General features: G+C 44.3%; 1 protein-coding gene and 1 pseudogene across 1 annotated transcript; both read right to left on the bottom strand.

The window, feature by feature from the left end:
- Window positions 1-4,703: 4,703 nt before the first annotated feature.
- LOC135974524 (olfactory receptor 14A16-like) lies at window positions 4,704-5,660 on the bottom strand. The gene has a single exon (XM_065562950.1). It carries the CDS (start codon window positions 5,658-5,660, stop codon window positions 4,704-4,706), a length of 957 nt encoding a protein of 318 aa, XP_065419022.1.
- Window positions 5,661-8,830: 3,170 nt separating this feature from the next.
- On the bottom strand, window positions 8,831-9,618 carry LOC135974523 (olfactory receptor 14A16-like; annotated as a pseudogene).
- Window positions 9,619-18,558: the final 8,940 nt, after the last annotated feature.

Below are 18,558 nucleotides of genomic sequence, written 5' to 3'. Positions count from 1 at the left end.
ATGAACTTACATGTCTATCTATCCCTCCATCCCCATACATACCCCTCCATCTATTGATTGATTGATTCGTCTGAGGCTTTTGTACGGTCACCCATCACCATGGTATTAGAGCACTTTCCACATAAAATCAGTTACCATATCAAATTCACACATGGGGTCTCTGTCTCTTCTCCTTTTTCCAGAGTGGGGAGTAAAAATTCTGCCCCTGCTGCAGCCGTGAGGCCAGAGGACCTCTCTGCCCCTAGTATTGACCCAGGGCCGGAAGACCTGTCAGCCTCCGCCATGGCCATGGGGTTCAAGGTGTCAGCCGCTGCCCCGGTGGCAGGGCTCTTTTTCTATAATGAACCCCTGGGTTTAATGAACAAATGGCTTGGATCCCCAGGGGTTCGTTATAGCAAGGATGTACTGTATTTTGTTGGTTGATTGATTTGTTTCTTTGTTCCAGATGTTTTTGATGAGTGGGGGTTTGGGAGGGCGAGGTATGTTTGATTAGATCGGAGTATCCATTTGATGTCATCAAGTTCCGGGTACTACCAGATCAGGCCACGGACAGAGCATGCACCTATCTTCCCTTAGTTCGTGGTTCGCTAGCAGAGACAAGGGCCTCCCTGACTGGACTTAGGCATATCTCTCTGAGCTAGCACACACTCCTCTCCTCGGCATCTTCCATCAGCTAGCTTACGTGCCTCCACTCCTAGCATGCTGGATTTTGTGATTCCCATTCTTAGGTGTCTGTCTCTCCCTATCCGTCATATAGGAGCCCAGGTCCTGACTCAGGCTGTGTGTGTTTCTGTTGTTGCTCCAGTGATTTTCTAGGTGCCTAACTGTTAATTGTTGCCTCACTGTGAGTAACCATGTCTGGGCCTCTTTATGGATCCAGGCCCCATGGGGTATTTAGGCACCTAGAGGGTTTTTCAAAGCAACTAGGCAGCTAATTCCCACTGAAACCAATAAGTTTTGGACACCAAGAGACTTTATAAAAACCTCCCAGGCAGCTAAACACCTTTGAAAACCAGGCCTTAGGTGATGAAGTGCAGGTGTTTATATTGGGCAATGATACCTTGGTGTGCAGCTATGGGTCCATTGACTTATGATCTTTGATATCCACCAGAGATCCTAGAATCACAGAAATACTGGTCTGGGAGGAACTGGAAGCAAAGGGAAATTGGGTGCCTGGTTCTTTGAAAATCCCATCCTAAATTCCCGGAAGGAATATTCCTCCCCTTTGAAGAACATTCCCATATCTCTGCTAATTCTGCGGCTGACACCAGCCCACCTAATAGAAAAAAATGTCTTTTGTAGGTATATTATAGAATCACAGAACCATAGAAATGTTAGGCTGAAAAAGACCTTGAGAAGCTGAGGTAGGACCTAGTAAATCTAGACCAGCACTGAAAGTTGCTTGTCCAACATGTTTTTCAAAAAATCGCCAATGATGGGGATTCCACAAGCTCCCTTGGCAGCCTATTCCATTGATGGGACCTATGGTCCAAAAGCCTAGGGACCTTTAAAATTCTAAACTAAAGCCTGTTTTCAGTTTCTTGTTTCTTTGGTCCTTAATTGAGAACCCTGGAGAACTAAATCCTTCTTTTCACCTACAAAGCAAGTGAAATTCTCCAAGACAGTGTGTCTGACACCTAACCAAGAGGTGCAATGTCTAGGGAGAAGACAGGAGGTTGGTCTAAGACCAGAGCTGTGATTTTCTAAGAGGCCTTAGGAGTTAAACACAAGTTCCCAAGGACTCCTTTAAGTCCATTAGGCCCTACTCAAGATGCTGGAATTGGACAACACAGGATGGGTCACTCAATAATTGTCCTGTTCTGTTCATTCTCTCTGAAGAATCTGACATTGACCACTGTGTGAAGACAGGATATTTATATAGGTGTAAATTTATAGTAACTCCATTGACCTGAGTGCAGTTTTTCTAGATATTTACCAGTGTAAATACCTCAGTATGCATAAACGTATTGATTGCACATTATGTTCTCATGGAGACAATAATGTCAAGAGTTGATTATATTTATAAAGAAACACAGAATGAGATGATGGTCCTGGGAGAAAGATGGCCCTTTTATTTTTTGGAGAATAGCCTTGACCCAATCGTATCTACTCAGTGCCTTTGGGACAGAATGCAGGAGATCCAGTTTGTTGGAACTTATTCCTGGTAGAGGAGATTTCTAGGAAACTGCACAGAAGCTCTTTGGGAGTGGTGAGCATGGTGGGTAGCTGGACATTCATTTTGTTTTAAGCTGGATAATCCCCTTTCTGTGTGGTTTGTCCCCTGTCTGGTACTGAGACAAAACCAGACATGGTTTTGTCCAGTATCACGGAGGAGGGACACATGCAAGGTCACACTGGCAGGCAGGACCATGAGGTAGGGGCGGGGCCACAGCTTTCCCAGAAGTACCACAATGTCCGGTGTGGCGTTGCTTTCTAGAAATAATAAACCCCATCATGCTTTATGGAAATATGCTTATGAGTGTAAATATGACATGACTGGAATAGGTTTTATGTTAGATGTGCCATTTAACATATCTCTGCAAAGGTTGTGATCTACTGGATATATTCATCCTATTTACATGCATATATCTTTTTGTATTCGAAGTTATGATACCTGAAAGAAACTGAAACAAAGGACAGTAACCGCAGGGGTGTGAGTAATTGCTGGACCCAGACTAGAAGGAGGCTAGTCTCTAAAAGAAGCTTACTGGAACATCTCTGAGGGTGAGATTTCATCTGGAATCACTTTCTTGCTGTATGAGGCATAGACTTGCGTATTTTATTTTATTATTCTTGGTAATTCATTTTGTTGTGTCTGTTATTACTTGGAACCACTTAAATCCTACTCTTTGTATTTAATAAAATCACTTTTGACTTATTAATTAACCCAGAGAATGTATTAATACCTGGGGGGAGGGGCAAACAGCTGTGCATATCTATCTATCAACATTATAGAGGGTGAACAATTTATGAGTTTATCCTTTATAAACTTTATATAGGGTTGTAGTGAGGCGGTGTGGCTCCCTGCCGCCCCAGAGAGGGAAGAGCCTAGCCGGAGGCCAGAGTGGGCGGAGCTAGGGAGCACAGAGCCCATACCTCAGAGGGTCAGGTGGCAACCCGGAAGTATAAAGGTTCGCCCTCAGAGATCAGTAAGGCCCGAGCCATCGCAGGGGCCAGATACTTGCAGCCCAGCTCGTGATTGGGAAAACTCTATGGCCCAAGGCAGCCGCCAGGACTGGCCAGAGCTGCCCTGCGCCTGCTACCCGGAGGATTTGCAGGACCAGCCCTACCCTCGCTATCCAGAGGAACCTATGGTGCTGGACCCCCCAGAGGATAACACTCTGATCAAGGTACTACCCGAGGGGGAGTCTGGAAGTAGCCCAGGGGCAGCCGACCCTAGTCTGGCAGCAGCACTGCCAGAGACCATGTCAGTGTGTTGCGGCCAGGATCCCCACTGACTATGCAGTGAGTCTTCTTCCGCTGTTAGGGCCCCGGGCTGGGACGCAGTGGAGTGGGAGGGACTGCGTCCCCCCTGCCACCCAACTCGTGGGTGGCAGTCTCCCCCTCTCCCAGGCCTGAGGAGGCTTGGGCCTAGTGCTATTGTTTGTATTGGTACTGCTCAGCCCTGCTTGAGGGCCTGAGCTCCTAACTCAGCATTGTTTCTCCACCCTGACCTAGAGTCTGGGCCTCCTATTATTTATACAGTTGTTGCTCAGCTCTGCCTAAGGGCCTGAGCTCTGACTCTGCATTGCCCCACCCTGACCTAGGGCCTAGGCTCAACACTATTTGTACTGTTGTTGCTCAGCCCTGACTGTGGGCCTGAGCCCTGACCCATTGTTGCCCCGCCCTGGCCCAGGGCCTGGGCTCCCTACTGTGTATACTGGTGTTGCTCAGCCCTGCCCTGGGCCCTGAGCTCTGACTCTGCATTGCCCTGCCCTGACCTAGGGCCTGGGCCTACTATTGATTGTACTGCTCCTGCTCAGCCCTGCCTGAGGGTCTGAGCCCCTGACTCATTGTTGCCCGCCCTGACTCGGGCCTGGGCTTACATTGTTTATTTCAGTTACCGCAAGGGCTGCCGAGGACAGACAAATTCCCCAAACAATAACTGTCTGTAGTGAGCCGGTGTGGCTCCCCGCCGCCCCGGAGAGGGTCGAGCCCCGGGTAACCCTTGTACAAGGGTAAAACTGATTTATTTGGGGTTTGGACCCCATTCGGAGTAGGGTACCTGAGTGTTGGAGACAGGAACACTTCTTAAGCTGTTTTCAGATAAGCCTGCAGCTTTTGGCAGATGTGGTTCAGACCTGGGTCTGTGTCTTCTCTCACCTACCCCAGTCTTACACCAGTCTGACTCCTCTGGTTCCAATTAAGCCACTCCCTGATTTATACACACAAGCAAGACAACTCCCATATTCTTTTCAGTGGCCATGGAAGAGGCGCTAGTGGCCAAGCAGTGTAAGGGGTATTGTTTTGGCACAGAATGAAAGTCTGATTCCTCTTGTGCACACAATTTACACCCATTTACTCCACAACTGGACCAGATTTTCTACTGGTGTAAATCACCCCAGTGGCAGTGACATCAGCGGAGTTAATCTAGATTTGCATTGGTGCAACTAGGTCAAAATCAGACGTGTTTGTGTGCAATCTGTGTGGTTATGAAAATAACTGACATTAATGAATAGCTAAAGATACTACATAAGCAAACTTTAATTAGAGAAAGACAGAAAATTAATTCTTGGTGAATTCCTATACCCAGTCAGTCTCCTCAGGGCAGCTTTGATCTCTTTGTTCCTCAGGCTGTAGATAATTGGATTCACGATTGGTGGCAATACGGAATAAAGAACAGCCGCCACAAGATCCAGAGCAGATGGGGAGCTGGAGGTGGGTTTCAGGTAAGCAAAGGCCCCAGTGCAAACAAACAAGGAGACCACAGTGAGGTGAGGAAGGCAGGTGGAGAAGGCTTTATGTCGTCCCTGCTCAGAAGGGATTCTGAGCACTGATTTGAAGAGCTGAACATAGGACACAATCATAAAAACAAAGCAGCCTAAGACTAAACACACACCAAATACAAGAACCCTAACTTCACTCAGATAGGAGTCAGAGCAGGTGAGCTTCAGCAGCTGGGGGATTTCACAGAAGAACTGATCCACCATGTTGCCTCCATAGAAGGTCAATGCAAACGTGTTCCCGGTGTGTAGCACAGAGTAGAGAATCCCACTGATCCAGGCACCAGCTGCCATTTGGACACAAGCTCTGCTGTTCATCATTGTGTCATAGTGCAGTGGTTGGCAGATGGCAACATATCGGTCATACGCCATGACACAGAGAAGGGAAAAATCCGCTGTCACAAAGAAGACTAGGAAAAAGACTTGGACAACACATCCAGCATAGGAAATGGACCTGGTGTTCATGAGAGAGTTGGCCATGGATTTGGGGACGGTGACAGAGATGGAGCCAAGGTCTAGGATGGACAGATTCATCAGGAAGAAGTACATGGGGGTGTGAAGGTATTGGTCAAATGCGATGGCCATGAAGATAAGAAGATTCCCCACCAGGGCTGCCAAGTACATCACTAGAAACCCCACAAAGTGCCAAATCTGCAGCTCCCGAACATCAGAGAATCCCAGGAGAAGGAACTCGGTCATGGTGGTTCGGTTGGACATTTTCTTTCTCAGGACATCATATGATTTTTGCAGAGGGAGGGACAAGAGCAAGGGCCAGGATTAGATCAGTAAAATAACTCTCCTTTTGTGAAAACCACCTTAATTTCCTTGAGTCAGACCCTTAGCTTCTGAAGATTGAAGTAATATGGGAATGAGAATGGGGGAAACAGTCCCACTGATTCCAACCGAGTTACTCCTGATTTTCACTGGGGTGAGAGAAAGTAGAATCAGCTCAATAGGCTCCAGTGCAATTACTCCTAATTTACACCTGGGTGATGGAAAGGAGAATTAGGAAAAATTGCTTTTGAGGTATTTGTATACCTCTGTCACCCAGAGGTGGGGGAACAATGTATAATGTTGTATAAATACAGTTCAGGAGTCCTGATGCCTCGTCCCCCCTTCTAGCAGAATTTCCACCCTCATTGCGACAGACAAATGTTCCGGCTCCCCTCCTGCTTCTCTATCCACTCAGCTAAACTCCTTCCCAGAGCTTGGAAGAGAAACCAGGAGTGCTGACTCCCATTTCGCTCCCTGCTCTAACCCACTATATCCAACACTCCTCCCGGAGCTGGAAATACAGGCCAAGAGTTCTGGCTTTACTCACTGGACTCAACTCCCTCCCAGAGTTGGGAACAAAGTGAGGTGTCATGACTCATAGTTCCTTCCTCTAGCGTGTACATTAGACTGCCCTCAGCCTCTGTCCCAGTGACTCTCCATTGCCATCAGGAATGATTGCTGCGAGTGACAATGGAGAGTCATTGGGCCAGCGAACGCAAGTGAGAGTGATTCTCCAGCGTGGTACTTGGGGCACTCACCTGGTGTCTGGCAGAGCCAAGTTCAAGTCCCTGCTCCAATGACTATTTAATTATTGATACAAAGTGGAGCAGCTTCAACAGGGGAGACTGAGACAGTCTCATTTCAGAACAGCCCATAGCCTAGCGGCTCAGGCACCCTCCTGTAAATTGGGAATTCAAATCCCTTCTCTTCATCAGTCAGAGGGAGGGATTAAATCTGAGTTTGTCACAGGCCATACGAGTGCCCTAACCACTCAGCTTTAAGTTATGAGGGGTGCCAGTCCCACAGTCTTTATGAGAGACAGAAATAGAACCCCTCAGTTCTGGCTCATCTACACACTGGACTGAATTTCCTCCCAGAGCCACATATAAAACTCTGGAATCCTGGCTCTCAGTCCCTGCGACTCTTACCCACTTGACCCCACTCCCTTTCCAGAGCTGGGGATTGAATCCAGGCTCCTAGTCCCCACTACTGCTAACCCACTTGACTCAACTACCTTTGCAGCAATCTAATAGACAGATGAAACAATAAACTGAGAACTAGACACAAACTGATGCTAGATAGATAAATAGATAGTTTGATAGATCTAACAACAAACTAAAAGAGAGACACAAGTAAGAAAAGAACCGATACAGAGAGTGAGAGAGAAAAACAGAACAAACCGAAACTAACAGGTAGGTAGAGAAGTATAAACAAACGAATATAGAGAGAAAAGTATAAACAAACAGATAGACAGAAATAACAAGAAACTAATGTATACAGAGAGAAAAGCAACAATGAGCCGGTAGTGTTTGTCATAATTTTTGGACAATTTTAATGTAAACCCTCGATCCATTCTAAAAAATTTCTTCCTTAAAATGCCACTCTGTAACTAACAAATATATTTCATTGCAAGATTAAACTTACGGTGCCGGTGTGTGTGGAATCCTCCCAGACTGAGATGTCTCTTCTCCTCCAGCTACAGACTGCAATTGGTTACCCCTCTCTCTTTAGCCCCAGGCACACCCCTCTATCGATCTATCTCTCTATCTAATGCCCTATCACTGTATTATGAGAGGCTGTTCCCCCCTCATACTGAGGCTGAGCTGCTGCAAATACAGTGAGATCTGTGCTCTCTGCAGATGAGCTGTGTGTCAAAAACGTTGGTGCTGTGGGAAGGTGATTTATCCATGTCTGTTTCCTGGGTTTGTCGGACTCACTCCCTGGAGCCCTCAAGGGCTCAGAGGCAAGAATTAATTTTCTTGCCCTCTAGTTTCCTGGAGAGTTTGCAGAAACTAAAATAATCACAATGAAAACAAGGCAGCAGGGTCTAGAGGAAAGATTGTGAGGCAAACACTAAGGGCACACAGGACTGTACTCCAGACATCTGGCAACAATTCCTAGCCCTGCCACTGACCTGCTGTGTTACCTTGGGAAAGTCATTCCCTAGGGCTGTCTTTCTCCTCCCTCCCTTTCCCTGTCTTTTCTACTGTAAGCTCTTTGGGGCGGAGACTGTGTCTTACATAATACAATGGGCCTCTCATATCAGGTGCAACTATCAGATAATTAATTAATTATTAAAAAGCTAAGGGTCAAGTTGTCCTGAGATCTGATCCCAACTATTCCCCTGACTTTGTTCAGTCTCTTCACCGCTCCATTCCTCAGTTTGTCATCTGTCCAATGGGAATAATAGTTACTTGGAGGATAATTCATAATGAGTGGTGATGATTGGGGGAAGTCGTTTACGGTATTATGAAAACCTGGAAATGGAAAACATTTTTGTATATTTTTTCAGGTTTGGATGGGAAAGTTTTCAATATCAGAAATCTTTTCCCAAATCTATAAAATGTTTACCATAAACTTGCATTTTTACTAGAGAAGATTATTGACAACCAAACACTTTTCAGACTCCAGTTTCATTTCTTTGCCCACCCTCATCCAAAAGCAATATTATGGGATGTTCCCAGAATCAGACCTGTTTGTGTTCAAGCTGTGTGGTCATGGAAATAACTGACATTAATGAACAGATACTAAGGCTAGGTCTACAGTATAGGGGTGGTGGTGGGGGGTGGTGTCGACCTAAGATACACAACTTCAGCTACGCGAATAGCGTATAGCTGAAGTCGGCGATTTTAGGTCAATTCACCTGCCCGTGAGGACGGTGGTGAGTCGACCGCTGCTGCTCCCCCATCAACTCCACTTCCGCCTCTTGCTGCGGTGGAGTTCCGGAGTCCACGGCAGAGCGATCGGGGATCAATTTTATCACGTCTACACTAGACACGATAAATCGATCCTCGATAGATCGATCGCTACCCGCTGATCCGGCGGGTAGTTAAGATGTACACTAAGTAAGCCAACTTTTATTAGAGAAAGACAGAAAATTAATTCTTGGTGAATTACCTACATTCAGTCAGTCTCCTCAGGGCAGCTTTCATCTCCTTGTTCCTCATGCTGTAGATAATTGGATTCATGATTGGTGGCAATACGGAATAGAGAACTGCCACCACAAGATCCAGAACAGATGGGGAGCTGGAGGTGGGTTTCAGGTAGGCAAAGATGGCAGTGCAACAAACAAGGAGACCACAGTTAGGTGAGGAAGGCAGGTGGAGAAGACTTTATGCCGGCCCTGCTCAGAGGGGATTCTGAGCACTGATTAGAAGATCTGAACATAGGACACAATGATAAAAACAAAGCTGCCTAAGACTAAACACACACTAAATACAAGAAACCCAACTTCACTGAGATATGAGTCAGAGCAGGCGAGCTTGAGTAGATGGGGGATCTCACAGAAGAACTGATACACCATGTTGCCTCCACAGAAGCTCAATGCAAACGTGTTCCTGGTATGTAGCACAGAGTAGAGAATACCACTGATCCAGGCACCAGCTGCCATTTCCACACAAGCTCTGCTGCTCATTATTTTCTAATAGTGCAGTGGTTGGCAGATGGCGACATATCGGTCATATGCCATTATGGTGAGACGGGAAAAATCTGCTCCCAACAAGAAGAGGAGGAAAAAGACGTGGGCAACACATCCAGCATAGGAAATGGACCTGGTGTTCAACAGGGAGTTGGCCATGGATTTGGGGACAATGACAGAGACGGAGCCAAGGTCTAGGATGGAGAGATTCATCAGGAAGAAGTACATGGGGGTGTGAAGGCGGTGGTCGAAGGCTATAGCCATGAAGTTAAGAAGATTCTCCACCAGGGCTGCCAGGTAAATCACTAGAAACCCCACAAAATGCAAAATCTGCAGCTCCTGAACATCAGGGAATCCGAGGAGAAGGAACTCGGTCACAGTGGTTCGGTTGGACGTTTTCTTTCTCAGGACATCACATGATGGTTTCGGGAGGGTTACAAGAGCAAGGGCCAGGATTAGATCAGTGAAATAACTCTCCTTTTGTGAAAACCACCTTAATTTCCTTGTGTCAGACCCTTAACTTGTGAGTATTGGTGTAATATGGGAAAGAGGATGGGGAATGAGGATAGAGAAAACACTCCCTCTGACTCCAATAGAGTTACTTTTGATTTACACTGGGGTGAGAGAAAGTAGAATGATCTCAATGCACTCCAGTCCAGTTATTCCTAATTTACACAAGGGTGATGGAGAGGAGAAATAGAAACAATTGCTTTTAGGTATTTGTATACCTCTGTCACCCAGACGTGGGAGAACTCTGGATAACAGTGTATAAATGTTACTATCCTCAGTTTACTGAGGGGAATCAGGGGTCTGGCTGGATATATTCTGCTGTCAGGGGAACTGCTGTGAATGTGGGGTAATTTCACTGCATGCCATGGAATTACTCCCAATTTATACTGTTCTAAACGGGAGCAGCATCCAGCATGGAGGTGACTGAACCCAGCCAGACATAATAACACAGTGAACTCGAGTGAGGAATACAGCCCAGGCTTGGGGGTGTGGATAGGGGGTGGGATCCTTGGGAGGGAAACAGGGGATTGAGTGGGGACAGGGATCCCATGGGGGCAGTCAGGAAGGAGGGGGGGTTGGATGGGGCGGCAGGGGGCAGTCAGGGGCAGGGGTTCCAGGAGCAGTCAGGGGACAGGGAGAAGGGGTGGTTGGATAGGGCAGGGGTTCCGGGGGGGCCATCAGTGAACAGGGGGGGTTGGATGGAGCAGAAGTCCGGGGGGGCAGATAGGAGGTGCGGGCTGGGCCCTCCATATGATTTACGAAACCCGATGTGGCCCTTAGGCCAAAAAGTTTACCCGCCACTGCACTAAACCCCACCCACTTCCCAGAGCTGGAGATAGAACCCAGAAGGCCTCACTCCAAGTCCCCGTTACTCTAATCCACTAGACTCAACGCCTAAAAGACAGGAGTAACAATAAACTGAGAACTAGACACAACCTGATGTAGATAGATAGATAGATAGATAGATAGATAGATAGATAGATAGATAGATAGATAGATAGATAGATGTAACAACAAACTAACAGGGAGACACAAGTAAGAAAAGGACAGATACAGATAGTGAGAGAGAAACACAGAACTAACACTAACAGATAGACAGAGCAGTAAAAACAAATTAATTGAGAGAGGAAACTAAAGACAGTAAGCAATAACAGCAAGCTAATGTATATAGAGAGAAAAGTAACAAAGAGCTGATAGTGTTTGTCACAATTTTTGGACAATTTTAATGTAAACTCCTCAATCCATTCTAAAAAATATGTGTGTCAATTTGATCAATACCCCCACTCCCAATAGAAGGAAACTGAGGCACATATATTCTGCTCTCTCTTTCCTAAGGTAACTGGACTACTTCAGTTTCCCATGCCCAAATTGAGCTAAGAGTGAAACTCTGACAAAAAATATATATTGTCATTTGCAATTTTGTTATTAAAGAGCCACTCTGTAACTCCCAAATATATTTCATTGCAAGAGCAAACTTACGGTGCTGGTCTGTGTGGAATCCTCCCAGACTGAGATGGCTTTTCTCCTCCTGCTACATACTGCAATTGGTTACCCCTCTCTCTCTAGCCCCATGCACACCACTCTATCTATCTCTCTATCTAATGCCCCTATCATTGTACTATGAGAGGCCGTTCCCCCATCACACTGAGGCTGAGCTGCTGGAAATACACTGAGATCTGTGCTCTCTGCAGATGAGCTGTGTTTCAAAAACTTTGGTGCTGCGGGAAGGTGATTTATCCATGTCTGTTTTCTACAGGATTGTGGGACTCACTCCCTGAAGCCCTCAACAGCCCAAAAGTAACAGTTAATTTCTCTTCCCCTCTACTTCCCTGAAGAGTTTCCAGAAACTAAGGGCAGGTCTTCACTACGGGAGGGAGGGGTAGATTTAAGATACGCAAATTCAGCTACGCGAATAGCGTAGCTGAATTCGACGTATTGCAGCCGACTTGCCCCTCTCTAGGGACGGCGGCAAAATCGACCTCTGCGGCTTCCCGTCGATGGCGCTTACTCCCACCTCCGCTGGTGGAGTAAGAGCGTCGATTCGGGGATCGATTGTCGCGTCCCGATGAGACGCGATAAATCGATCCCCCAGAGGTAAATTTCTACCCGCCGATTCAGGCGGGTAGTGTAGACCTAGCCTAAGATAATCACAATTACAATGAGGCAGCAGGGACTAGAGGAAAGATTGTGAGGCAAACAGTAAGGGCACACAGGACTGTACTCCAGTCATCTGGCATCAATTCCTAGCCCTGCCACTGACCTGCTGTGTTACCTTGGGAAAGTCATTCCTTGGGCTGTCTTTTCCTTCCAACCCTTTGCCTGTCTTTTCTACTGTAAGCACCTTGGGGTGGAGTCTGTATTACCTAATAAAATGGGCCTTTCATATCAGGTGCAACTATCAGATAATTACTTAATTATTAAAAAGCTAAGGGTCAAGGTGTCCTGACATCTGATCCCAACTATTCCCCCGACTTTGTTCAGTCACTTCACCACTCCATTCCTCAGTTTGTCATCCATCCAATGAGGTTAATAATTACAACTTGGAGGATAATTCATAATTAGTGGAGATGCTCAAAAATATCTTCCTGTCAAAACAGCTTTTTTAAGAAAAATTGCTTGTTCTTGAAAATAATTTTGGTGTGGAAAAAAATCATTTAGAACTCATTTTTCTATTGGTTTTTGTTTGTTCGTGGGGGGAAGCTGTTTTTGGTTCTGTTTTTATAAAAACCTGGAGATGGAAAACTTTTTTGTATATTTATTCAGGTTATTGGGGAAAGTTTTCAAAATCAGAAATCTTTTCCCAAAACTAGAACATATTTACGATAAAGTGGCATGGTACTAGAGAAAGTTATTGAAAACCAAACACTTTTCAGTCTCCAGTTTCATTTTTTTGCCCACCCCCCATCCAAAATCAATATTATAGTATGTTTGTATGAAAACAAAACAATGACATTTCCCACAAAAATATAATTTTCATTTTTGACCAGTTTTAATACTGAGTAATTAAAACTAAATTAAATGCACATGGGTTGATGTGGGTGCAACATTCACCGCAATTTTATTTGACAACATCTGCTTATCATAGGAACTGTCTAACTGGGTCAGACATTTTGACCATCCAGTCCAGTATTCTGTCCCTGACAGTGGCCAGTACCACCTGATTCAGAGGAAAGTCTACAAGGTGCTATAGAGGAGAATTCCTGAATGACCTGCCCTTGGTGGAGTCTCATCATCATCAGCTAGTGAATGGTCTATAGCGTGAGGAACGTGAGTTTCTACCATTCATATTGTTTTATCTATTACAAAGTAACTGTATGCTCTCATTATCCAGATAAACTGGAATATTCAAAGGAACCTACTGGATTTGTGTGTCTAAATCCCTTTGGCTTTCAACAGGAGAGGAGTACCCAGCTCCATTAATCCCCTTTGAATGTCTCACTTAGTTTATTATTAATTACTTATTTTGTAGATTCCATCACTGACAACTTTCAAATCAAGACTGGATGTTTTTCTAAAGGATCTGCTCTAGGGGATGTTCTCTGGGCTGGGTTATACAGGAAGCCAGACTAGACAGTCACTATGGCCCCTTCTGGCCTTGGAATCTATTAATCTAATTCCAACTCCACCAAAATTGAAGAAAAAATTCTCTAAAAACCTTACAAAATGGTAGATTTAAAAAAAATCTCAATTTCTATGAATTATTTAAAGAAAGTTTGAATTGTTTTAAGGGAGTAAGAGGATTCTGATCCTCTCCCCCGGTTTTCGACCAGATCTATTAAAATTAATTCTGTAAGATTTTAGCTGAATTAGGCAACATTTCAGAGTAATTTTGGGGGAAAAGTTTTCAATATCAGAAATCTTTTTTCAAATCTAGAAAATATTTACCATAAACTTGCATTTTTACTAGAGAAGGTTATTGAAAACCAAACACTTTTCAGGGTCAAGTTTTATTTTTTTGCCCACCCCTCATCCAAAAGCAATATTATGGGATGTTTCTATGAAAACAAAAAAAATGACATTTCCCACAAAAATATATTTTTTATTGTTGACCAGCTTTAATAATGAGTAATTAAACTAAATTAAATGCATTTGAGTTGACTTGGGTGCAATATTCTGCTTGTCATAGGAACTGTCTAACTGGGTAAGACATATGGATCATCCAGTCCTGTATTCTGTCCCTGACAGTGGCCAGTACCACCTGATTCAGAGGAAAGTCTAAGAGGCCCTATAGAGGACAATTCTCAAATAACCTGCCCATGGCAGAGTCTCATCATCATCAGCTAGTGAATGCTCTATGGCGTGAGGAATGTGAGTTTCTACCCCTCATAGAGTTTATCTACTACAAAGTAACTGCATGCTCTCTTTATCCAGATAGGCTGAAATATTCAAAGGAACATACTGGATTTGTGTGTCTAAATCTCATTGGCTTTCTACAGGAGAGGAGTGCCCAGCTCCATTAATCCACTTTGAATATCTCGCTTAGTTTGTTATTAATTGATTATTTTGTAGATTCCATCATTGACAACTTTCAAATCAGGATTGGATGTTTTTCTAAAGGATCTTCTCTAGGTATTATCTTGGGGATGTTCTCTGGGCTGGGTTATACAGGAGGTCAGACTAGACAGTCACTATGGTCCCTTCTGGCCTTGGACTCTGTAAATCGAATTTGAACTCCCCCAAAACTGGGAATAAAGTTTCTCCAAAAACCTCACAAAATGGTAGAATGCTGAAATAGGCAACACCTCAGAGTAACACAACACCACCTCTCTCTTGGTGATGTAGGATATTTTGTGTTCATGGTGGGGCCAACATGATCAGTGATGGGATTTTCAAGATTGCCCATAGATATTTGGCCACCAAAATTCCAATTAATTTTAATGGGAATTGGGCATCCCAGTCCCCTAGGTGAAAATCTCCACGCATAGTTTTATGATCAAAACCTGCAACTCTTTTCTGGTAGTATTTTTAAGGCCATTATTCAATATTTTTATATATGGCTTGTATAAAGGAGAAGAGAATATGTTTATAAAACTTGCAGATGACACCAAGCTGGGAGGGGTTGCAAACACTTTGGCGGACAGGATGAGAATTCAAAATGACCTTGACAAATTGGAGAATTGGTCTAAAATCAACAAGAGGAAATTCAATAAAGATAAGTGCAAAGTTCTTCTCTTACCAAGGAAAAATCAAATATACAATTACAAACTGGGGAATCACTAGCTAGGTGGTGGCATTGCTGAAAAGGATCTCGGGGCTAGAGTGGATCACAAATTGAATATGAGTCAACAATGTGATGTAGTTGCAAAAAAGGTTGATATCATTTGGGGTGTATTAAAAAGAGTGTCGTATGTAAGACACGGGATGTAATTGTCCCGCTCTACTTGGCACTGGTGAGGCCTCAGCTGGAGTATTGTTTCCGGCTTTGGGTGCCACACCTTAAGGTAGATGTGGACAGATTGGAGACAGTTCACAGGAGACCAACAAAAATAATCAAAGGTTTAGATAACCTTACCTATGAGGAACACTTAAAAAAACAGGAATGCTGAGGAATGGGGTTTGATCTGGAAAAGAGGACCAGCAACCTCAGTCTGTAGCATAATACAAGAGTTTTTTATTAAAAATACTGTTTCAATGGTACCTCACACAGCCAGGTTAAAAATATATATACAGACTAAATGGGGATAAATATTAGAATAATTGTGGTGAAGGAGGAGATTTGATGCATTGGGCATGTCCCGTCATTAGAGAGTATTGGAAGCAATCTGTAGCAAAATGACCCAATTATGGATATTTATTATCTAATAACCTTTGGGTGATCCTCTGGGGGCTTCCTGGTGGAAATGGTCACACAAAAGGAAATGAAAAATTAACCTCTGATCTGCTAGTAACTGCTCAGCTATTAGTAACCCCTCAATGGGAAAAGAAATATAGTCCAACCATGGAGGAATGCTTCAAAACAATATGGGAGGTTGGTTATGGAAAAATTAACACAACAATTACATATTCAGCAAAATGGACAGAGGTCTGAATTATATCCATCACTGTGACATTTGAGGAATGTTTAGGGATGCTTTCATTTCTCCTACATGAGAGTTTTTATTTATATTGCCCTCGGAACACACCCAATATTATTATTACCTATCTTTGGTGGAAAAGTGGCAGCTTTGCAACATCTGCACAGGGCCTGCCTTCTCTTAGAGTGAAGCCAAAGCAGTGTGGTGGCTTATTTTTCTTACCACCGTAGAGATGTTTTGGGGTCAGATGCACGTTGTGAATGATAGGAATATTCATACCTTGTATTGGCTCCAGGTCCTTATTTCTGGGTAGCATTTTTGCCTTTCTCTAAGGTACGTCACAGAAGACAATTGGGTTTGGAATATCTGCAGCTGATGTATTGATCTATGGTTATAAATTGCTGAACAAGCCTATTTAGGAGCCAAATTTTGAGTTACTTATCAGTATTTAATCAAGCAAGACTCTGGTTGGGTTAGACATGGATCTCAGTAGCACCAGAGTAAAGATGAAGACTTTGGATTCATCTTGAGATCAGAATTTCCTCCACTGTGAGTTTTGCCTATCTATCCTGATATGGAGGACAGGTGGACTTGGAGGAGATCAAGAGGAACAGAACCCAGAACTCCTACTCTAGCACCATATCTGGTGTGCAATAATGCTGGCAGATTCAGCAGATGTCAATGTTGTTCATAAAGAGAGATCACAGGCTCAGTTCAGTGGCAAAGGTGCTCAGCCAGGTTTATTGTCAGCAAAGCACGGTACTAGCGCCCTGTTCAACAGGTCACAGGGGCACTAACACATGTATGCCCATGACAAGGTAAAGGCTCAGTCAACAAAATAGGATCCTGTGCTCTCGGCCGATACAAAGATGCCCCCACCATGACTCTTATACATTCATAGATTCAAATTACATATTACACTCCAGACGTTGTTACTTACCAGCCCTACACCTTGTACCTGCTGGGTCAAAAAAAACTTCCTCACCCATTATCCTGTCCTCCCCTCCTTATTTTTCGAGGGGTCGGTGTGCTCCTGTATCACCTCTTGGGAATTTGTTTACAAAGTTATTTGAGAACTCTGGGTGTTCTTGTACCATCCTCTCCGATCAGGAATGTGCTTACTTGGTTAGTCAATACCTGGCGGGTTACTATTCTGCCAACGTCAGGCCTAGTTTGGTTTCCAGTCTTTGGTTCATACTGTTAGTTATGCCTAGGGCTCCAGCAAGGTCTATAGTGACTGCAACTGAACCCTGGCCATTGCCCTTGTACTTCCCTCCACAGCCATCACATGATGTACTGATGAAGAATATGTCCAACCAAATAACTGTGACTGAGTTCCTTCTCCTGGAATTCTCTGACATTCGGGAGCTGCAGAATTTTCATTTCGTGGTGTTTCTAGTGATTTACCTGGCTGCCTTGACAGGAAATTTCTCATAATCACAGCCATACCCTCGACCACCATCTTCACACACCCATGTATTTCTTCCTAATGAATCTGTCCGTTCTAGACCTTAGCTCCATCTCCATCATCATCCCAAAGTCCATGGCCAATTCCCTCATGAGCACCAGGGCCATTTCGTATTACGGATGCATCGCCCAAGTCTTTCTCTTTCTTTTCTTCACTACAGCTGAGCTTTGCTTACTGACCATCATGGCGTACTAACGGTACATCGCCATGTGCCAACCACTGCACTACAAGTCAATGATGAACATGAGAGCTTGTGACCAAATGGCAGTCAGTATCTCGATCAGTGGGGTTCTCAACTCTGCACTGCACACTGGGAACACATTTGCAATAATCTTCTGTGGAGACAATGAGATGGAGCAGTTCTTCTGTGAAATCCCCCAGCTCCTCAAACTTGCTTGCTATGAGTCATATCTCAGTGAAACTGGAACTATTGCCTTTAGTGTGTACTTTGCCTTAAGCTACTTTGTTTTTATAATTGTGTCTTATGTTCTGATCTTCAAAAAAGTGCTGAGAATCCCCTCTGAGCGGGGCCAGCATAAAGCCTTCTCCAACTGCCTCCCTCACATCATTGTGGTCTCCGTGTTTGTTTGCACTGCTAGATTTGCCTATATTAAACCCACCTCCAGCTCAATCTCAGGTCTGGATCTCATGGTGACTCTTTTTATTCTGTTGTGCCTCCCATGATGAATCCAATCATTTATAGAATGAGGAAAAAGTATATGGAAGCTGCCCTGTGGAAAATGATTAAGTCAAGACTATTCTCCAAAAAATAAGATGGCCATCTTTCTCCCACGACCATCGTCTCAGTCTGTGTTTCTTTATAAACATAATCAACTCTTGACATTATTGTCTCCATGAGAACATAACGTGCAATCCGTTATGCACACTGAGGTATTTACACTGGTAAAAATCTAGAAAAACTGCACTCAGGTCAATGGAGTTACTATAAATTTACACCTATATAAATACCCTGTCTTCACACAGTGGCCAATATCAGATGATTCAGACAGAATGAACAGAACAGGACAATTATTGAGTGACCCCTCATGTGTTGTCCAATTCTAGCATCTGGCAGTCAGAGGCTTAGGGACACCCAGAGCACAGGGTTGCATACCTGACCCTCTTGGTTAATAGCCATTGATGGACCTATCCTCCATGAACTTATCATGTCTAGCTATCCATCCATCTCCATACATACCCCTCTATCTTTGA

The sequence above is a fragment of the Chrysemys picta genome, chromosome 12, assembly GCF_011386835.1.
Source record: "Chrysemys picta bellii isolate R12L10 chromosome 12, ASM1138683v2, whole genome shotgun sequence".
Classification (NCBI taxonomy): Eukaryota; Metazoa; Chordata; order Testudines; family Emydidae; genus Chrysemys; species Chrysemys picta.
Note: the sequence above shows the minus strand (reverse complement) of the source record. Positions and strands in the feature narration are given on the sequence as shown.